Here is a 22094-nt window from a genome sequence, read left to right on the forward strand (position 1 = left end):
CGAGCTTGCGGATTTCTAGCGCTTGCCTTTTTCGCCATTTCCGATCGTCCGGCAGTCCGGTACCGCAGGTCTCGATCCTTCGACGACGGCGGTAAGAAAAAAAAAAAATACGTACAACATTAATGGCGAAAAATAGAGAAAACACCGTTCCACTTTACCGATCTTCGAACGGATGAAACGTTAAAAAATCCCGCATAATCCCGGCTTCGTAATTTTCCTTCGTTTCAACTTTCGTCGAATCGTCAATATTATTGTACCTGGGACATTTCTTCTTGTTCAAGGCTCGCTGAGGACTTCCACCGGGATGTGGCAGAGATTCGTTGCAGGTGCATTCGCCCCTGCGTTTTTTCGCCGGGTCGCATTTGCACGGCATTTTTGACGCAACGTTTGATAGCTGGTGATTTTTTTTTCCCCCCTCTCTTTTTTCCTTATGCTTTCTTGTCTTTTACTTCAAGCCACGCAGCGAAAAAATAATTCTTTCATCGTCGGATCTTCCTCAACACCTGCGAAAGAATTTTTAAGACACCAAGAAGGAGAAAAATGTATCTGATAATTTGACGTTTTTTATTTTTGATGGGTAAAAAACGCGAGAATACCGCGACGGAAAAAGTAACCAACGCGATCTGCACTTTGTCTCTGCCGACTTCAGACTGGTGAACTTCCCTCGTGAAGTCGGACTCGCGAAGTCGATTCGTTCAATGGTCCGTAAAGATTTTCACTTCCAAAATGCAGCGACTTGAGTCATCGACGGTTGAGCAATAAACGAAGATCCAAGACGCCTGGAGACGTTTTCCGCTCTCAATCAATTCCATCAAAGTTGACTTACTAAATTGGAGATTGGAGTTGAATTTTCCGTGAAAGCGCAGCCGGCTCTTTTTCCCAGTTGCAACTTTACCCTCTGCAACAGTAGCGGAGGCAGAAACTTTTCTCGTCATTTTCTTTCTCTCACACCGATAACGAAAAATCGTTGGGGTGATGTTGGGGTTGTTCACGACGATGGTGACAATGATTAAATCGAACGCGGTGACGCACAAATCTAACCGATGAACGGTCTCGGGATAGAAGGGGAGGTGTGTTTTCCTTCTTCCTTTACGCGTAACGGCATATATGTACAGGGTAGGTACACCTAAGAAGTGTAACAAATGCGACGAATCGAAGTGACTCGTTTCTCCTGGATTTTCCGGCCTCTCTCGCCCTCTTTCCCTGCTTGCCCGATCCTCGACTCAGACGCGAGGAATTCCGTCGTCTCCCTTTCATCGCTCAACTCCGTCAAGTTTCTTTCTCTTTCTCTCCGTCCCTCTCACGACCCTCTCTCGATGCCACCGACGTATACATACGTACACCCTCGTCTCTTTTGTCTGTCTCTCTATGAGAAAAATCTATTAGCCCGAAAGAATACCGGCTTGCGAAAATTTATGAAGCCATAAACCTGCGGGAACTCTCGTCCTCGTACTTCTCGATCGCGTGGCAAACGACGACGAAGACGACGACGAAGGCCGCCATGCCACTCGAAGAGTCGCGTCTCTTTGTAACACCTTACACCCTCTCTCAGATCTCGTTTCTCAACGTCAACGCTCCTTTTTTATACCACATCAGCGCGAAACCGCATATTAAGTTCTGTTTTAGCGATGGATTTATACGCTAGTGTTAGACGGACGGTCGGTAAAACAGAATACGAAATGATTCATCATCGCGAATCGTACCTTAGTTGTTATATATATAATCAAATCAATTTACTTCGAATCAAATCCTTCCATCGGTGACGTACACCGTACTTTTCAACGCGGTTAGGTTCAAATTTGTGGAAGTGAGACGCAAGGGAACGAAAGAAGGGATCTTGCGTCTAACCGCGAAGGGAGAATGAAGAGCAAATCCGTACGGCAAATAACGATAATTCTCCACGCATTTAATCGTTACCCCGGGCGATTATTAGCCGCAGGTTTTTACGGTGGGGTTTCACTCTCGTCGTCTCGGTGAAACCTTTCAGCGATAGTAACAAGCATTGCCTTCTCTACAGGACCCTCAATGCTCCTGATTTATTCGATCGAGATTTTCGAGTTGTGGGAAAGCGATTTTTCTATCTGTGGATAAATTTTAACGAAGTTGTCGGCAATACGAGCAATAATAAGCTTCCGTAAAATTCGCAATAATTCTTGTCCAGCTCCAAGAGAGATTAGAAAAGTTGTCAAGCCTCGCATCTGTGCGCAGAAACTTATATCACACGTTTGTAACTTATTCACCTTCGGTCCTTGCACGAATTCGCGATCCAGTTTTTTTAATTTATTCGCTTATACATACACCGCAATATATTCAGATCGTCGAAACTTTACTGCGAATAGAGCAAGTTTACTCGAATGGAAGCGAAGAATGAAAGGAGCGGGTAAGGGAGAAGAATCGACAGCAGCAGTAGCTAGTCGTCGTCTTCTTTCCATCGACACGTGGATTCCGGGATGAAAAGGCGATCATGAAATATGTAGAAAGTTCGCCGAGTTGTTTCATTCGAAACGGTATATCTTCCCCGATTTTATAAGACCTCTCTTTCTATGTATTTTTCTTTCTCTCGACGCAACGTACAGCGAGAATAAGAACGTGTAAAACGAGTGTATTAATTTTGATTCGCAACCTTTTTCCTCCGCAGTTCTTCTTCCTCCTCATCCCCCCACCCCCGTTTTCAATTTGTTTCACTTCCTGCCCGCCGACGAAAAAGAGGAATTAATTGATACGCGAAAAAGAGCGAGACGACGACGAAGAAATTACATGTTATTAGTAAGGCGGGGGATTCGCAAGCCTTGAGGATAAAATTCGCAGGAGAAAAGCGTCCGGAAGTTTCCGGCGTGGCTCCGCAACGGCGGCGAGTTCCTAATTATCGCAAAGCAGATTTCATTAGGCGGCTCATTTAAAATGTAATTTCTCGGCGATCGCTCTTCGCCTTCTTCGCCTTCTAGCTCATTTTCTCTTCCTCTCGTCCTTAACCCTTATATATTATATACACCTGATACCTACGTAACCTTCGTTATACCCAAAGTCGAGTTAATTCAATCGTAGCGACTCCTTTGACGAAAATTTGTCGAAATTTTATAAGAAGAAAATCGTATTGTTTATACACGCGGTTGTTTGTTTTGTGAAAATACTCGTTAAAGTAACGAAAAACATTTCAAAGATTGTAGGATCGAGAATAATTATTTGCATCAAAATTTAAAAAGAAGAGCTAGATCTCGATCAATGAAGAAAAAATTCTCCAACAACGGGTACGTGTAGGAGAGGTGTTTGAACAATGTTGTAGAAAACCTCTAATCGCTGTTTCGTTTGTTTTCAGTAAGGCAGTCTTAGCGAAGTGGAAAAGTCGAAAGCAGACATTCGAGGCCGCCACGTTTTCTTCATCAACATTATTCAACGCTTTTTAAACATTTTTTCACCGACTATCGTCTTTGACGATAAAAGTATTGGTTTCGGTCGTAAATCACTTCAAGTTTTCTAAAATATGAAAAACAGGCTTTCGGTAAAATGTCAGTCCGTTCCTCTGTCCAAAAAAACTCTCACAACGATCTCGGAAACGGCTGTACGAAAAAATTCCGCACTTACAGAATTTCACAACGAAATGACGGGCGTGAAAAATTGCCACGTCCCGTTTAATTCCAACTTCCGTTTCAGCCAGAAATAAATCAAAGAAACGATCACGGTTTTTTCCCCGCTTTACGCATATCTATTTTCCGAAAAATATGTAAATCGTTTCCGTTTTTCGGATATTTCCTTCCTTTCAATTCGTCACGCGATCGTTTTAAACAAGTAAAACGAAGCTCGGTACCGACCTGTTCTGCTGTTCGTCGACAGTGGCGTGTACGAGGAGAGTCGCTTTCTGGGCGAAGCAGGAGCGGTGATTATCGCCCCGGATCGGCGCTCACCGTTTCTCCAGCCAATCTCCGTTGGCTGGCAGATTTTCGCCGCCCCGACAGCCAACCTCCGTTATCACCTTCGGCCTTCGCATGCCAGGCGGAGAATCCTGATGGACACATAAATAGGGTATGATTTTATGCAAGATTAAACAATACCAGTCATACTTTTATACAACAATTCGTTTTACCCATTTATAAAGAAGTGCGAAACAAAGTTTATCCTTGTTATTACCGTTGGACGGAAACTACGCGAAAATTTTTTTCAAAACCGGCAGGTAACCGACGGACGAGAACGAGCTTTTCACGCTATGCGTCAAACTTTTAATTTTTTCATTTTACTCGCTTTGTTTTTTTCGAAACGCTCTCCTTGACGTCAAACGTTGGTCGGTTTCGCATGGAATTTCCCGTATATGTATACGTACGCGTAATACGTACGACGGAATATCACCGCTTTATAAAAATATCATACCGTTATTATCGTCTCTACCACACCCCGTAATTTAATTTAATTTATTATTTATCTTTCCCCGATGCCATTTTCCTCTCTTCCGCTTCACCGCCTTCAAGACAACAAATAATACTTTATATCCTATTTACAACACCCTAGGCAATACAACCCTTCCACCCTCCCTCCCTTCCTTCCTTCCTTCCTTCCTTCCTTCCTTACTTCCGTCGTCGGGACTCGGGTATATGTACCTACTCGTACATGGTTGTATGTATGTATGTATGTACCTATAAGAACTGCGTACAGCATAGCGGACCGTATACTTTATTGCACATAATACGCGATAGAGTGAAACGCGATGACGAAATGGGGGTTGCCTGGTTTTTACCTGTTGAAGCTGCGCGCAGGAACGCAACAATAATAATAACAACAATAACAACAATTTCAGAGACTAAGCTGGAATAAGTCGTCGTTGTTACGTTTTTCTTTTTTTTTATTGTCGCCCTATTCTAATTTTCGTATTATTCGTGTATACCATCGGAGAGTTCTTAAAAATGTGATTTTTGAATTTCGACTCTCTCACTCTCCCAAATCGACTCCAAATAATTCAAAATTAATTCTCCAATTTTTTGCCGGAATTTTTATCTCAACTCTAACATCTGCCTGTAAAAGGGTTTATTTTTCCATCCAACCCTTTTCGTAGCAATATAAAGTAACTCTGGGGTTGTTTGTTCGCCATAATGTATCCGCCGTTTTGAATTTCAAGATTTCGAATTCAGGTACGCAATCAACGACCCAAGAAAAACCACTGTATCAAATTTCAACTCACTTACAGGTAGGTGTTAGAGTTGAGATAAGAATCTGAATGAATAAGGGAATTGTTTTTGAATTATTTAGAGCCGATTTGGGGGGTCGAGGCATTAGAAATTCAAAAATGACCTTTTTAAGGAACACCCTAAATTTTATACAATACATAATTGCCCTTCAATTTCCAATATAAACATTCCGTGTGTAAATTTTTTCCAATTCCGTTCGGATCTGTGGATAGAATGCGAAACGGCGACAATAAATAAAATGACGGAAGTAAAGAGTCTTTAATTGCAGAATTGCCATCACGAGCAGACAAAAAAATAAAAACGGGGATGGAATGAATTGTTATTTACAGAGATATTATAACGGACCTGTATTTTATTTTTTATTTTCCACATTAAATTTCTTCCTTGTCTTCGATAATTCGTTGGCATCGTCGAGATTCTTTCTTACGTTCCCTGTATCTTATCGTAATAATCAGATAATGGCAAAAACTGGGAGAACGGAGTCCGGCTGACGGTGAAAACGCGTGAAGAGCAACAGCGAGATGACGAGAGAGGGGGGGAGGGAGAGAGAGAGAGAGAGAGAGAGAGTGTTGCGAGAGGGTCGAGGGGTCGAAAACAAGGAGGATCAATACCACCGTCGTCGGCGGCTGAGCAAACTTTCTGCTTCCTCTCCTCGTCTCTCTTTTCTCCGATTCCTTATAACATATACACACGATCAATTATTACACAGACGTTGGGCGAGATGAATTTTCATTTTTCCACGTCGCACGATCGCGTGAAAATATTTTCTCATTTTTTATACTACAAAGAATTTTTTGTGCAACCGCGGTAAATTTCACGCGTTGCTTACTTATAATAATTATACTCGCATCTGCGTGTTTTAATGCTTCGGGAGATGAAAAAGGTTGTAATCGAAGAGCTGGAGAATTATGCGATAAACATCGGACTAATAAATAAATTTTGAGACAAGTTTGATATTTGGCACAGATTTCTCTATGTTACGGCTGAAAAAAGAAAAAAAATTCCGCGCATCTCAGACTTAAAAAAAAAAAAAACATTTGTTCCGTCACACAAAACAGCCATCGAAGGATTTAAGTATAATACCCAATTTTCAAATTCCCAAAAACAGCCTGTTTTTCCGAAATTTCAACGTCGTCGAGCCGGTATTAGAAATTTTTTGTCATCCCTGCGGCCCTTTCGCGAGAGCTTATATCTTGGTGAGAAAAAGTGCAAGAATCTCATAGTAGAGCGAAATCTAATTGTAAAAGAAACGCCCTTTTCCGAATCGTTCCAACAGGTATGTACGTGTACAAAATACACACGGAATAGAAATTTGTTGTTTGATTGTATAAATTGCTAAAATTAACAGGACGAGCGATGACAATCAGGGATTCGTTTGCTTTGCCATCGTTGAAATTTGTGCAGCTGCGTAGAATCTTGCGCAAAATTATCGGAAGGGTGCGCGAATAATTTTAACGTGACGTACATACGTATACGTACATATATATATATATATATATATACACACACACACACACAGCTAATCTACTCTCTTCTCCGCCTGCTTGCTGAGTGCAACGGCGGTCCAAGTTTGCCTTATAAATTATGTCACTTCGTGCAGCAAAAGATCAAGGCGACGAAGCGACGACGAAGACGAGACGAGAGGTGGATAATTGATTAATTTAATTACGCGGAGTAAAGTGCGTATATGTATATAATACTTATTATATGTTGTCATAAATTATCGAATAATTCTTTGCGCGCACGTGATGAGAAAATATTTGTTCTGAAATTAGGTGACAAAATGAAAGAATCATGACTTCAGAGAGATTTAATTTAATCGTAAGATAGAAAAAATGAATCGATAAATCGTAATGAAGAAAAAAAAAAACCGCAAGTACGAAATCTCGTTTCCAACCTTCCCGAATATTATTTTCCACAAATTTTCCATTCACAGGCAAGAAATTGTTCGCGCAATTTGCAGAAGAAAAAAAAAAAAAAAACTGCGGTAGTAATTTAAAATACGGCGACAATATATGTATAATATTGTATATGCCTCGAAATTTTTCGTACTTGAAGTATAAATATGAATAACTAAATTTAACATCCGCGATAATTTTTTTTTTTTTCATCGGATTCTATCACATGTGTTGTTCTCACGACTCGTAGAACAGTTTTTATCGGTCGAAATTGTTTTACCCTTGTCAAATAACGAAGCGGAGTTTTAACTTATAATTTCAAGCGATAAATATATGTGTATAAAAATATTATTTTTATCCTTCGCGTGAATAAAAATACAATATTCGTAACGGGAGAAAATTCTATAAAAAATTTAAATCAAGTAAATTACGTATTTCTTTTTTTTTCGCAATTTTTTTACATACATATGTATATATTTAGCGAAAAAAGAAAACGATTTGAGTTTAGTATATTCTATAGCTCTAATCAGGCTGCAGAGTTTGTAATGTTATTTGTAATGATGGATTTTTCGTGAAGATGAAGTTAATAACGTTATTGTAACGATGCATGTTTAGGTGAAAATCGTTACTTCGCGGCTTTAAGAATATCTGAAATTTTGGTGAAACACGATAAATAAGATTATACTCATATTTTACAAAGCTAATTCGTTGAAAGTCATTCTAAAATTGCGCACCAATGATTTTTTTCCCGATATTTCATCATCGTTATTGGAATTAAAAAAAAAAAAAACTCTTCATTAAGCAACTCTAGATTTACCTGAAATTTAGTAAACCTTTGATACAGCATTAAAAGACTTAAGATTTTGTAAATTCAATTATCCCAAAGGTGCAAGTTGGTAATTTTTGTTTGTAAACGCTGCTAACTTCAGGCTGATTAACTCTAAAAATTATCAGATGTTGCGTAAAACAAAACTTACGTTCTCAGGGATGAAAAACGTGGCGGAAAAAGTTGCGAATAATCTCGGGGCCTGTATCCTGCAGAAAGTGGCGATCAAAGTAGCGGTAGAAGTGTGATATAATCCTTATTATCCTTATCCAGAGTGGCACTACCACCACCACCACCACCACCACCACCACGACCACCACCACCACCAACACCACCAACCACCACCACCACCAACACCACCAGCACTACACGAAACTAAAATAGACGAGGAGAATCATCGTCGTCTAAAATTACTTTCGGTATAAATGTTGTTGTTGTTACTATTATTGTTGTTGTTATTATTATTATTCGTATTATTCATTGCACTTGCACCCTGCACAGAAACCGCTCTGCCGCACCACAAATTCGATTATAATATATATTAGAACGATACAGATTTGTTTTTACCACTTCGGCGAGATGATAATAATGCGCGAAAGATTTGCGGGTTAAAAAAATTAAAAAAATTTCCAGTCCTCTGTCATCGCAGTTTAAATACGACGCAACGATCCGCACCGACTGTGCAAATATCTATAAAAAAAAAATTACAGAATGTTATATTTTCGTCTTTGCTGTTCTCATTTTCACACTTAGTTTCTTCATCTTCTTCCTAATTCCTTCCTGTTGTTGTTTTTTTTTTTTGTTTTTCATACGTGAAAAATTTATTCATAAGTGATGTTTCATTTTCGTTTGATCGTGTTTTATTTCGAACGAACAGACGGTTAAAAAACGAAACTGCGCAAGTGAGAGAGTGAAAGAGATAAAATTTTAGAGCATTAAAATGCGAAGCGCTAAAACGCGTGATTTACAGAGAAGGAGACAAGAAAAAAAAAGCAAAAAACAAAAGTGGATAGAATTTTAAAAAGGGAACGTGGCAATCGGATTGAAAAACTTCGATCCTAACCTTGTTGCCATGCCATGCACAATAGAGTGCGACCGTTTCGTACTCGCATACGAGTTTCTACGCTTTTGAAAAACGATTTTACCTCTCTCACTCACCGCGTCTCCTCGGCTCAAATACCTAATCATCCATCATCCGTCTCCTCCTCCTCTTCCTCGTCATTCTACAATAAGAATGATGCCGCGGAGCATCGGCATCGAATCTCCATCCTCAAATCGGCATTTCGTACAAGTTTCCGCGCTGTATTGCCAACAAACAAACGACAACAATTTCGGTTAATTTCAGACCTATTCAAACCTTCACTCGCGCACAGGTTCAATCAATCGATCTATCCATCTGTCCGACAATTCTATGTCTATCTACCTGTTATTCTCATCAATTCTTCTCGCATCGCAGGCGATAATCAACAGGAGTCCCGACGACATATCCACGCGTGAAAACTTACGAGTATGCAATTTTTGATTACAATTATCGATCGTATGTACGTACATACGTACGTACACCTTTCACTCACGATAATATCTCCGAAAATCGCGAGGGTGGGACGAAGCGATACTGGCGAGATGTACGGATGGCTGGGGATGAGGTGATGATCAGCCGTCTGAAGTTGGCAACGAGACGATGCGATCGGCCGCGGACACGCGGAAATCTGAATCGACGCGTTGGGAATTCTTCGTGTTCCGAAAGCGCGAAGAGCACGCGGATGCAAGATGGCGCCGATTGGGGGTAGGGGGATGTTTTTCTCTTGACCAGGTGCGTCGAGTGACGTCAGCAGTCCCGAAAACAAAAGAGAAACGAGCCCAACGGATTCACGCTGCGCCTTTTTCGAGCCGCGACTCGCGTCCTGGCACCAGATCAAGCATCCTCCGCGTTGCTGCCGCCGCTGAGGGTTGCGTATCTACGCGATTTCCACCGCCCGACGACCCGCCCGACATCTCGCCTCCGGCCCCTAAACTAGGCCGAGAACATGGCCGCCGCGAGCCCCGCGTCAATAATTTTCACCTGTCCGACAGCCTGTCACTTGTCACACTGCACTTCGGACTCCCTGGCTGTCGCTTCCAGAAAGTCGCACACGCGGCGATTATTTGGCCTCTGATTGGCCTAGTTTTCGGCCTCGGCCGCGGTTTTCACCCTTTCCGTCCTTGCTTTCCTTCCGCACAGCTAGCGTCCCGAGGTCGGGGGTTGAATTGGGGCAGAGCGAGGTGGGCCTCTGTTGACCAGTCGCGCGACTCGCGGATTGATCGACACGCGCGACGATATGCCAAGTTTCGATCTCGGTTTGAACGCGGGAACCCCTTTCGCGATACCTCGTAATTATTTCACGAACGTATGGAATTACTAGAACGATGGGGTGCGATTTTGTACGCGGACAGCTGCGAACGCCTCATAATATCCTACCTCGGCGACTGCGCGCGGCACACTGTCAGTTGACACCTTTCCCACGCATGAGCCAACTTTTTCGCATACGGAAACTGACGAGGGTCGACGAAATTTTGCGAGAAATACAGGTGGGGTGGAAAGCGGAGCTTTCTGTACTCACCCTCTGATATCGCTGCCGGCAAACCCGGCTCAAGTTGAATCTCCGTCTGCGGCTGGTTCGAGACTCGCGGATTTACGGATGACTCGCTTGTGGCGCCATCTCGTGTCGAAACTACGTGTATGCGTGCGCTGCGCCTGATTTTGGCAACCGAGAACGCATACGTGCGATAGGATTTTGTAATCGCGGACGACGATGGTCGTTTGATTTTATTCAAAATTACGTTACTTATTCAAGATTTCGTTACTTATGAAAAGAGGATAACCGCGAAGTTGCTATCTACATTTTTTTCCCAATATTAATGATCTGGTCGAAAAAAATCATTGCTTCACATCTGATCGGAGATCATTGAATCTCGTTGAAGCAACATCAGTTGTCTTCGCATGGGTGGATTTTGCTAATTTATTTTCTTATTTAAATCAAGTTTATAATGGAATCAAATAATAATCATTCGCTTCCTTGATCCACTTGCTTGAGCAATAAAAATAAATAATAGTTCTTTTCTTACGGATCTAGATCTGGAGTTGTAGGATGATAATTTTGGTAATTCCAATCAGTATTCCCGCCACCTTCTTCTCCTACTGAATACTCCATCTCTAAGTCTTCGATGGGTTCCTAAGAATGCCAAGAAATTGGAATAGAAAAAATTCAAAAATATGCGGTAAACGACTTTCTAATTTTTTCATCTCAATATTATCTGTTTGTCGGACCTCGGGCTGAAGCATCGGCTCAATTCTCAACCGACGCAGCTCGTTTTCAAACTGCTGTTTCCGTTGCCAGTGTTCCTCGTTACTGCGATATTTCCGCAGCCAAAAGGCAAGGTAGCCAACAGGATCGGCTGGTTTTTTATTCGCTATATCTCTCAAAGCGTGTGTCAAGGGCTTCTTGAAGTGTCTACGCAGCCAACGACCGTCGTGCGAAAGCGGTATTTCCTCACTTCCGGTTGCTGTAACGGTGTAATCGAAGAACTATTCATATTCATGATCGCTCAAGTTTGTAAGATTCACCGAATTTTTCCCGCCTAGCTTGAGACACAATAATAACGCCTTTAATAATTAAAAACAAACACTATATTTTCTCACCAGAGATGCTCAAGCAGCTCGGAAGGCTTTCGACAGTTCCTTTTTCGTCTGCATCGAGTCCGTCAGCTTCCCCAGCATCATCATCGTCTTCCCCGTTATGTCCTCGATGCTTATTGGATTTTCCTCTGGAGAATTTTCCCCTCCGAGATTTCCATTCTGTTTTCATTTTCCTTCTCATCTTAGCGTCGGAGTCGTCGTTCTTTCTTCCGTAACGTTGATACGCATCCAGCTTCGAAGAAAAATCGAGACCTCCATCACCCTCGGTTTTTCTCACTTTGCCAAGGAGGGCTGCTTTTCCGTCTTTGGACTCAGTCCGCAATTTTCCTCCTTCGACAGTCGCCGAATTTTTCAAATCTCCATCGGCATCAGCCTGCTTTTCATTTGGCAAGAGCGACAACGATGACATCAACAATTCCTTCAGGCTTTCGACGCTGGAGTAAAAACGATGACCGATGAAATGCTCAAGGAGTAAAAGAATTAACAATGGCATTTCAGTTCCGAGTTTTTTCAATCATAAAAATTTTCTTCAAATACCTCACATCACCGTGAACTCTGGCTCGCGTTTTACCAACTTTCTCCACGACGACATTGAGAGGATTTCTTAACCTGGGGTTGGTTTCCACATGATTTTTCGGATGCTCCTGCGCCCGGGGAGTATTCATTTTAGCTGCCATGCCAGTAGGAAAAATTGACGAATACTTTTATTCAAACGATTCTCATTAAATAATTTGAAATACTCGTATCCTTCTAGATTTATCTTTCACTGATTCTTGTATCACCACGGTAAAAAAAAAAAAAAATTCAACGACGACCTGTCAAGTTTAATCGAGTTTCAGGAGCATGATAATGCAGACCGTATGATTTTGACGTAACCTTCCCTATAATGTCATTCGTGTCAACTTTGGTAAAATGAAACCGAATTGTAGACTTGAAGTGAGATGCGTAAGAAGTATTCTGATAATAACTCAGTGGTATAGTTGATCGAAAATAATGATAATAATGATACATGCCTGCATATTTTAAAATTGGACTAATATTAATTCACACAGAGCTTGAAATAACGTAATAATTAATTAAAAGCTTGAAAATGTGATAAAAATGGACAGTGACATAAAATACAAAATTTATTTTACGAACCTCGGCTGCCGTCTTTCCGACGATTTGCAATAAAATAAAAAAAAACAGAACGTTGGAATAAAATAATAATAATTGTGCTGTTCCATTTCTTATCCTTAGTCAATATTTGAGTTAACTTATGTGAAGTTGGTAACCATAAATTATATTATAGATATGTAATTGAAACATTTGGTCATCGCCTCGCTTATATTCGAGATTAATATTATCATATTTTGACGTTTGTGATCACAAGAGACGTACAAATATCGTTGAATTCATTGCATGATCAAAAAAAAATAAAAATTATCATCATGTTGCTGCAAAAATTTGTGATCAATTCGCGAAATGTCAGAACAAGAAGTTTGAGACTTATCGGTAAGTTGCATTTACTCCACAAATCTACGAACTTAATCAAAATATTGAAGACTCAAGATTTCAGTAGTTGTAGGATCATTTTTCGTAGCACAAATTACGTCAAGTGTATCACATTAAATATTAGTATTAGTAGTTTTAAAACTCCGAACCCATATTACGAAACTGTAGATTACAAAATTCAAGTTGCTTTCTAAGGATCGTTAATAATTTTTATATTCCTAATCGAAATAAACTATCCCTTTACTCAGTAACAAGAAGTATTTCATTACGTTAGTTTTGATATGTCTTTATTTTTTTTTGCTCAAATCTTTCAAACTGTTATAACCAGACTTGCATCGCGCCATGCGCCTGATGCGCTTGTACAAGGCAACTCAACATACACGGCAGCATATTCGATAGGCTGAAACCTCTGGCACAGGCGTCCATCATACATATAGTGTGCATACCAATAGGTCCAATGCACCCTGGTGCACCTGCGCTAATTCAATTAATTTCCGCTAATAGGATCAGCACTTGCTACTGCACCGGCTCCACTTGCATGTGCACCTGTTTCCATGCACCTGTAGAATAGTACAAATTCCGCGAATACGCCTAGCGGTAAAGACCCCAACTATTTCATTCATTCTTTCGTTCGTCCGCACCACAGACGAAAAATTGATAGTAGAAAACAGAAGGCAATGAATCGTGGTTAGGGTTGTAACAATAAAGAGCATGAGAACTGTCGGATGAGAATTTTTGTATTACCAAGAAAGAGGTTAGAATACGTTAGGCGATAAACACAATATAGAAATTTATGCGAGTTTTCAATTTTTTTTTGGTTACCCAACTTTTACCCTTAGAAGTAATAATATGAACGATAATAAGAAAAATATATAATATCAAATAAAAACGGCTCGAACCCGAAGACAGAGAAAAAAAATAAAAAAACATCAGTTCCTCTCCTTCTCTTTTAACTGAAAATTGATCGTTTCAAAACTACCATATTACAGATTCATGTCGCCTCGTCTTTCAGAGGTGTGCTACTGGTTTATCCTCAAGTCAGGAAGCTGCGGTTATAGACTCTGGTGATACCAATTGCTCGTCAGCGAATTCAGATCAGTCAATATTATCATCTGGTACAAGCGACATGACTCCAAAAAAAATTAGACTCGCCACCAAAGTTCAGAATCTCGTGAGAAATAGAAAACAGGTGACTGTCCGCATAAACTACTCAATTTTCTACAGTATTAATCGCATTGCGACAGGCTATACCTGCTTATGTATCTTCGCCATTCAAATTTTGACCACAAAATGTGCGAATTAAAATTTTTTTAGTCAATATTTGCGCTCAAGTGTTACGTTGGAAAATAACAATGACATAAATACCTCAGATCTGGCTCTGACTTCACGGTTTTGTAGCTTGAAGCAGAAAATGGCATAGCACTGGAGTCTGATGTACCCAAGGCTGCATCTAAGACGAGCACTACGATGGATATAGCAAAGGGAAAGGCGAAGTTAAACTTGGGAAGCCTGCTGCCTAAAGGTAGTGAGGAAAAAGAAATTGTTAACATAAAATCAGTCAATTATTCCTTGATGTTTACCATAATTTCGCTATAGGAACGGAGCCTGATAAACTAAAATCTAATAAACGTCCGCTGCGGGCAGTCGTGGATATGGAAATGATGAAAAGTGAACTGAAGCAGCGTCAAGATCCACCCACAACTCCGGAGGAACAGCTTTTGTCCGCCAACCGACTTGGTTTCGAATTTTTCGACGTCCCAAGTGAGACGCTGGCGAAAAATCTTCTAGGTATTACATAATTACGTCAATAATTGTTACCAGGCAATAATTTAGCATGCTAATCCCCCCTGTCGGGTAACTATTTGTCCGACGCAGGGAAGATTCTGGTGAGACGACTGGAGAACGGCACCATTTTGAAGGGCAAAATAGTCGAGACCGAGGCGTACCTTGGTGGCGAAGACCGGGCGTCGCAGACCTACAGGAACAAAATCACCCCCCGTAACGTCCCCATGTACATGCCACCCGGAACGATTTACGTCTATCTGACGTACGGCATGTATCACTGCTTCAACATATCCTCCAAAGGTGAGTTGCTGCATCCTGCCACAGCACCAGGGGCCTCGGTTTTCATCAGAGCGCTGGAGCCAATTATTGGTCACAGCTACATGGAACTGTTGCGCAATACGCAGCTCAGCAAGGGATCCAAAGAGAAGGTGATGACGCAGAAGTTAAGAATTTTGAAGGCGCACCAGCTCTGTAACGGGCCCGCGAAACTCTGCACCGCGCTCGAGATCGACAAAGAAGCCTTCAATGAAAAAGACATCACAAAATGTTCGAGCCTGTGGGTCGAGAACGACGAGTTGAATAACGATACTTCCCTTACCGTCATATCCGCGCCTCGCATCGGTATCGAGTCTGCGGAGTCAGAGGGGGCCGCAAAGCCCCTTCGGTTTTACATATTCAATAACGCTAGCGTTAGCCGCAGAAATTTCGCGTGCGAAAACTGGTTCTGATCATAAGCTGAGGAACGAATATAACGACTTTTTAGAGTTCTTGTAAATTCCAGTAGATCATCAGCGTGTAGTGAGTTTAAGCGCAATCCATTTCACCCTGTATCTGGTCTCGATCACGCGATTGACCGTATCCTCTTTCCAGGTGACGGAAGCGGCGTGCTAATCAGAGCGCTGGCGCCTATCGAGGGAATGGACCAGATGGCAGAGTTTAGAAATTTGCCACTACCAGGTTCGAAGTCGAAGCAAGGCGTCGACAGGGCAAAAAAATTGGCAAAGAACTTCAAAGTTCACGAGCTCAGCAATGGTCCGTCAAAATTTTGCATAGCGTTCGCGCTCAGTAGAGATCACACAAAGTATTCAGCATGCGAATGGCGAGGGCTGTGGATCGAAGATGGCGAAGAAAACGAAGGTGATGGCGTCATCGAAATAGTAAAGTGCCCGAGAATCGGTATCGACAGCGCTGGTCCCGAGTGGGCAATGAAACCTCTGAGATTTTACGTGCTCGGCGATCGGTCTGTTAGCAAAGTAGATAAAAAAATTGAAGCAGAACTCAGAATGTAGTTTCTAGTGGCAAGATTATTTATTCTTTTTGTACTACTCAGAATCGCCCACCAATTCCGTCGCGCGCGTCAATTATTCGGAATCTCGACACTGATTATAGGTGTAATACTATTATTATGTAATAATTTGCGGCCGATAGTAATTCCCGCACTCTGTTAAATCCCACGCCCGCATATGCCAAAACAGTATTACCTTTTTTTGAGGCAAATTTCCGTAAAATGCATATGTGTAAATGATAAACTAATATTTGTGATAAATGTCGTATGTTTTATAAAAAAATATTGTTTTTGAATTCATTTTTAGGCTCTTGTCTTTACGTCCCTACTCGGATCTTTATTGCTGCTGTGAACAATCCTATACAAATAACAAGCCAGTGATCAGAAGCTTTGTTGTTCAAATACACTGACCTGCTCTTCATTTCGATTCCAATCTCGCTTCGGAGTATTTAAAAAATCATTTCCGCTAGTTGTTGTAGAGAATCAAGAATACGACTTCTTTGATTATCCACATTGTCATTCAGTCCCACTCTTTCATCACTCTCTCGTAATCTTCCTCCTCGATGAACGGCTTGTCTATCGATCTGTAAAAAAAAGCACAACTCAATACTGAGATTCCGACTATCCTGACATTCTTCAAAGAATTCGTTGCACCAGAATGGCATATCAAATTCAGATATCAAATTAAGCCAGCACTAACTCGATCATCAGCTCTCCGCAGTAGATGCACTCGGAAGCGATAAGATCGTCGATGTCAGCTTTGATCTGATCTTTGGTGGACAGGGAAACTGAGCCGATGGAATTTGTGTCCTCCGCTTTCCCAGAAACGGTGGTTAACTGACGCTGGAGATCGGCGAGCTTCGTTCTCTGCTCCATGGAGAGCATGGGAATGAGGGCGGCGACAAGACAATCGCTGTGGAATCTGTGGCCACAGGGAAATACATAAAACGACCTGAGCAGCAGCTGAACATCGCAAGTGTTGCAGGTGTCCTTGGCCGGGATGAAAATGCATCTGAAATTTAAGAAGCGGATCAGCAACTTGCTCTTCCAGATTTTTTCAGGTAGCAAAGAGACTCTGTCTTCGCTTTCGGGACAAAAATAGATGTACCTGTTTCTAAACGACTGTATATCTTTCCTGATCAGCTCCGCTGCCTTGGTCCCCTCTTCCATCTCCTCCTTGAGATCTTGGATGTGTTGATTATACTCCTAATTATGATTATTAAAGGCGTGTTAATCTCGAACCGTTAGCTTTGATTGCTCTGATCAAGCATCGCGTTTCTTCTTTTTTTCCTTTTTTTACCTGTAAAGAGTTGCAGATGGCGTCTTTGAAATGATCGATGGTTACGAAATCCGAGAAAAACGGAAGAATGTCTTCGATTCTGACCAAATCGCACTGCTGCAGAAACTCCATTGCCTGTTTGATATCATCCCGCTCTCTCACCACATGCTCAGCTGCGAAAAACACTCGATCGTCACCTCGAAGGTGGGATTTATACTCTCTCGACCGAGTCGCACTCACCTATTTTTAGCCAAAGCTTCTTCCTTAGCTCGTCGTCGTTCTGCGAAGGCATAGAGGCGATCTGCTTGGCCAAATCGACGCTTATCGTCAACGCCAAGTCAACCGCTGCCGTCCAGAGCCCAAGCAGCGCTGATAGCTGGACACAGGCCTTGGTTAGTTTCACCTCCTGACAGAGCCGCAGTGCAAAATGAACGTCGTACGGAACCATGCCGATATCTTGACCTTGTTTTTTTTTTTTTTTTTTTTTTTTTTTGAAAATGGAACAAGTATAAGGTTAGTGATTTCTAATCATCAGTGACAAAGGATCGGATATCCACCTTGGGAACTGATGTATCGCAGCACCTCGTCTGGCTTGTAGCGTGTGTACAGAGACAGAAGGTAATTGTGTATCGCCTGCTCCTGGCATCCTTGTTTGTAGATGCAGAATTCCAGGTAGCGAATCACTTCCTGGGCCTGAAACGTGCCGATTAAGTTGTTTCGCACCCTTTCTTAGTCCTTTACGGTTTTCTATTCTTACGTGTTTCTCGTCATTGTTGCAGGAGACCAGAGCAGGCAGAAGCTTGGACGGCTTGAGCATCGAGCCTTGAGAGATGAGCGCGAGTGCAGTGGGTTTCGGAAGCTCCTGCAAGAGCGTGCCTGCGAATTGATAGAACAATTCTCTGTTCCCCTGACTTTTCAGAACGTTCAGAGCCTCCATATAGTTGTTTTTGTACAGATGCTGGCGTATTACTTCCTCGTAGTTGCGGTGCATTATCGTCAGGCGAATCAAGTTCTCCTTGTCTCCGTGGCTCGCCATCAAGTCGTATATCGAGCTTTTGTGCATTCGGATGCACTCCTGTGGAAAACGAATACGATAACAAAAAATCGCTCGAAAATTATTATCACTCGTATAATCTCACCTCAACTTTCGGTATTGCCAAAAAGCTATCAAACTGTTTCTGCAGTTCTTGATATCGCGGATTATGGAGATGCGAAGTGTGGTCGCCTCTCAGAGCACCCATTTGGTTCATGAATAGTTCCACAACCCAGATGACTATCATTGTCACCTGAGTTTTATCCTGCGGTTTGAGTCCCTCTAATTTCTGCAAAAATCGATAATGAGCCCAGAATTTCTCACCAAGCTGTCCAATGATCCTAGAAAAGCCTTGCCTTTTTCAGAAACGTTTTCAATGCCTCAATTTGCCACTCCTGCAAAAATTTTAATGACACCTCCTCGAACGACGAGTGCGTGTCGGCGTAAATGATCGCGCTCTGATCGTATCTGAAATCGAGATCAGATTAGCAATCTTTAATGGAGGGCGTGATGAGTTGCTTCGAATTATATACGTACTCCTTGTTTCCAAATAACATTTCCGCCTGTTTTACGAGCACGTGATCGATGTGCGCCGGGTTATCCTTACAGTATTTCTTGGCCAGATCGAATTCACCCTTGTCAACGTAAATCTGTGGAAATCAAGAAGCGATTTAATATGGGCAAAGAAATCGTCCTGATGGCAAAGAGAAACGCGTTACCTGCCAAACGTTCCTGTCCTCCTTGGTGACTTTGTATTTGAAGACGGCGCGTTCGCTAAAGGCCCATATAGAGCCTGTCATGGGATCCTTAGTTATGTTGACGAGCTTGCCGAATGCCTGCGAAAGGGATAAAAAAAAGTTTCAACAATTAAGCAGAAGCACGTCGATAGGAGAAAAGAAACTCATACATCGTTGTAGATGTCCTCAAAGATCAGCTCTTGGTTGAGAAGGCAAAGTCCCTTGACGCGGTCCGAGTACAAAAGCAGCGTATGAAATTCGGTCAGCACAAACGATAGCGGCCTTTCCGATGAATGCGAAATGTTTCCACCAATCAGACTCGTTTCCGGACACGTTATCACCTTTTTATTCACCAACACGTTTTTCGGGTCGACGTTGGGATCGATCTGAGCGTATACTATACCGGTTTCAGTCAACCAGCCAAAAGACTTTGGCAGCTGTTTGGGTTCCGAGTAATAGAACTGCATTTTTGAATAAGGCAGGGTGCTGTCCAACTGATTGAATCTCTCTGTGGAATAAATGCAAATGAATTCGATGTTGCTAGATTATAGTCTTATTCTGCGGATTGACTATGATGCGGCAAATGTTACCCTTGGCGTTTAAATATCTGTTGAAAATCTGCTGAAGCAGCGGCTTCTCGTCCAAAGTAGTGACGGAGCCAATGTACTGGTAAATCCTGATCAGAGTTGTAACCACCACTACGTATCTGTCACTGTTTCCCAATCTATGAAACTCCAGACCTGTGATGGGCGGCTTACTCTCCTCGCCTATGTCGAATACCTGAATAAAAGAACGGCGAACTGTGCAACGTAGAAGTGGAATTGCCAGTCCATTTCAAACTTACGACTGATTGAAATAACTTTGTAAAAAACATGGTACAGAGTTAGATTTTTGTTATTTTCTTATACTCACGAGTCCGTCTACCTCTTTACTGCCGTAGAGAGGCAGATAATTGGGAAGCTTAGAAACGAATACCAGTGATTATCGCTTCTGCTTTCATTTTCGAATACCGTCAATAGCGCGTACTTGGTTTTACCTCGACTTACCTGCCTCCAATACTGCTCCAGGCTCGTGTTAAATATCTTGTCACCATCAAGCGCGATTTCAGTCTCAAAAATCAGCCCCTTTGACGTTCCGAGCAGTATAGGACCCGAGGTGGTCTCTGAAGTGTTGGCGAAATTCCATCCTACAGCAGTGATCTCGTGACCTCTGAATTTTCCAGCCTGAAAGTTAGAATCGCAGGTTTAATTCTGACTCAAGAAATCGATAATCGATGGTTTTTAAGTTTTCAAATCTTCAAACCAAAGACTGGTGTTAGATATGAAAATAGCAGTAATAAAATAACTGAACACTTTGTAATTAATACTAGCAATATTATTGAATTTAATCTTATCAATTCTATCTAATTTAGTATTCAAGAGATTGAATAGAAATAACCCGATTAATGTGATACATACTGACTTTTGTAAGCATTTGGCCAGTTTAATTATACAATTCCTTTGTATAAAGAATAATATTAATATTGATTCAGTTCATATTATTGTCAAAAAACTATTTTCTAAGTATAAATAAAATACTGAGTGCTTATTTTATAATTTGTAAAATTCATTATGTTATTGATATGCTTAAATTGTTAGATGATTATAACCAGTCAGACATTTTAGATGCGCACATTGATTTCCTTTATTTTGTGAATTGTTAATTGATTTGCTCGTGTTCTCGCACTAATGCATCAAGTAATGTACCGAAGGCTACGCCTGTATAAGTTTAATAAAATAAAATGTTTCTAGTAGGTACGAACTCGCCTTACCTGCTTAAGTTTTGTTGTTTTTCTGTGCAGATAAAAGAGCTCTGCAGGCGGAGTGTCCCCTTTGCTAGGAACCATTGCGAGTAGCAGATGATATCCAAGGGGATCCAGAAAAAGACCGGACAATTTCATGTTCGCCGAGTACTTTGAGATGTCGATGTCTGATCGAAACGAAAGTTAAGTTTTAAATCAAAATTCGCGGTAGATTGGAACTGAATATCAATTTTTCAAGTCAAGATACCCTCAGGTTTGTCTGGGTGCTTCATGTCTATGCGTAATAGAACGTTGTTGGCCATGGCGATGACAATCAAGTTGCTGCTGACTGCGAGATGCGTGATATCGTCCGAGGGCAAGAAATTCACCTTCTGTTTGGTGAATATGGGACCATCATCCCGAAGCTTCATGTGAATGAATCCAGTCGTGCTCTAAGAAAAAGAACTCTCTATTTGGTAAATTTATCGGTAATCATCTCTGCCAAAGAGTTTTAATAATAGAAATCAATCTTCGTAGTCGGAGTCCATTGAAAATATTTGTCCAGTTTGTTACATGTTCTATTCCCAGCGGATGAAATAACACTCACAATATCAGGCCTGATAGACGGAGCCACAGGATGTTTTGACCTCTGAGAATCTTGCTCGTACTGATCGAATATAGATGTCATTTTCAGGCTTCACGAATCTCCGATTGTCTGTGCATTTAATCAAAGGTTAAGTACATGCAATGGCAGAATCGGATGTATGAGTATAAGAATGCTTCAAACGTCAAATTGACAGTTGTCAAACAAACCCGTTTCAGAACTAGAATAAACGTCGAAGTAGTTCCAGTGAATTCGAACGTGAATAACAGAAGGTAATAAAGATATCAGAAATTCGTAAGAAATTTGGTTGCTCTGATTTTTCTACATAAGTACGTTCCACAGAGACTGACAGTTCGAGAGGTTAGGAAATTAGCAGACGAAACTCCTCCCGCCGTCGTTGCTCAAAGCTCCCGATTCGGCCATAGGTTGTAGACGAGTGAGAGTCGTCTGGCGGCCGGATAGAGATCCCGGTCGTCGGCAGCGGTACCTGGCGGGCAGAGAAAGAGTATCCATAGATATTTGA

The 22094-nt window shown here is 41.6% G+C and overlaps 4 protein-coding genes across 12 annotated transcripts in view; 1 reads left to right on the forward strand and 3 right to left on the reverse strand.

The window, feature by feature from the left end:
• The window catches only part of LOC124186597, a 56596-nt gene extending 48422 nt beyond the window's left edge, over nt 1–8174 (reverse strand). For 4 of the 5 annotated variants that reach the window (XM_046578431.1, XM_046578429.1, XM_046578430.1 and 1 more), the window contains exons 1-2: nt 8050–8174; nt 3810–4000 (exon numbers count right to left, since the gene is read on the reverse strand). The gene's annotated coding sequence lies outside the window, so the exon portion shown is untranslated. The remainder of the gene's footprint in view (nt 1–3809; nt 4001–8049) is intronic. The other variant, XM_046578428.1, reaches the window with a different exon arrangement.
• On the reverse strand, nt 1302–22017 carry LOC124186601 (vacuolar protein sorting-associated protein 18 homolog). 4 transcript variants are annotated; one of them, XR_006871700.1, is made up of 20 exons: nt 21781–22003; nt 21575–21682; nt 21236–21419; nt 20998–21155; nt 20234–20410; nt 20100–20147; nt 19778–19967; nt 19358–19695; nt 19170–19286; nt 18988–19100; nt 18807–18918; nt 18557–18739; nt 18175–18492; nt 17975–18110; nt 17658–17879; nt 17439–17590; nt 17247–17344; nt 16839–17150; nt 16468–16722; nt 1302–1312 (listed from the first exon to the last, which is right to left on the reverse strand). XR_006871700.1 is itself a non-coding variant. In XM_046578436.1 (19 exons), the coding sequence occupies exons 2-19, from the start codon at nt 21653–21655 to the stop codon at nt 16659–16661; spliced, it is 3003 nt and encodes a 1000-aa protein (XP_046434392.1). In that variant the 5' UTR covers nt 21656–21682; nt 21922–22017; the 3' UTR covers nt 16450–16658. The 4 variants fall into 4 exon arrangements, 3 of the variants coding, with proteins under 3 accessions (XP_046434392.1, XP_046434391.1, XP_046434393.1); XM_046578436.1 differs by lacking the exon at nt 1302–1312 and having other exon boundaries at nt 16450–16722; nt 21922–22017; XM_046578435.1 differs by lacking the exon at nt 1302–1312 and having other exon boundaries at nt 16450–16722.
• On the reverse strand, nt 8245–14540 carry LOC124186608. The gene is made up of 7 exons (XM_046578450.1): nt 14434–14540; nt 12112–12218; nt 11578–12008; nt 11206–11441; nt 11004–11110; nt 9044–9198; nt 8245–8678 (listed from the first exon to the last, which is right to left on the reverse strand). The coding sequence occupies exons 3-6, from the start codon at nt 11981–11983 to the stop codon at nt 9117–9119; spliced, it is 831 nt and encodes a 276-aa protein (XP_046434406.1). The 5' UTR covers nt 11984–12008; nt 12112–12218; nt 14434–14540; the 3' UTR covers nt 8245–8678; nt 9044–9116.
• On the forward strand, nt 13585–16588 carry LOC124186606 (DNA-3-methyladenine glycosylase-like). 2 transcript variants are annotated; one of them, XM_046578447.1, is made up of 6 exons: nt 13585–13822; nt 14058–14257; nt 14467–14590; nt 14665–14856; nt 14944–15153; nt 15724–16588. In XM_046578447.1, the coding sequence occupies exons 2-6, from the start codon at nt 14195–14197 to the stop codon at nt 16140–16142; spliced, it is 1008 nt and encodes a 335-aa protein (XP_046434403.1). In that variant the 5' UTR covers nt 13585–13822; nt 14058–14194; the 3' UTR covers nt 16143–16588. The 2 variants fall into 2 exon arrangements, with proteins under 2 accessions (XP_046434403.1, XP_046434404.1); XM_046578448.1 differs by having other exon boundaries at nt 14081–14257.
• Nucleotides 22018–22094: the final 77 nt, after the last annotated feature.

Source organism: Neodiprion fabricii, chromosome 7 (genome assembly GCF_021155785.1).
Source record: "Neodiprion fabricii isolate iyNeoFabr1 chromosome 7, iyNeoFabr1.1, whole genome shotgun sequence".
Classification (NCBI taxonomy): Eukaryota; Metazoa; Arthropoda; class Insecta; order Hymenoptera; family Diprionidae; genus Neodiprion; species Neodiprion fabricii.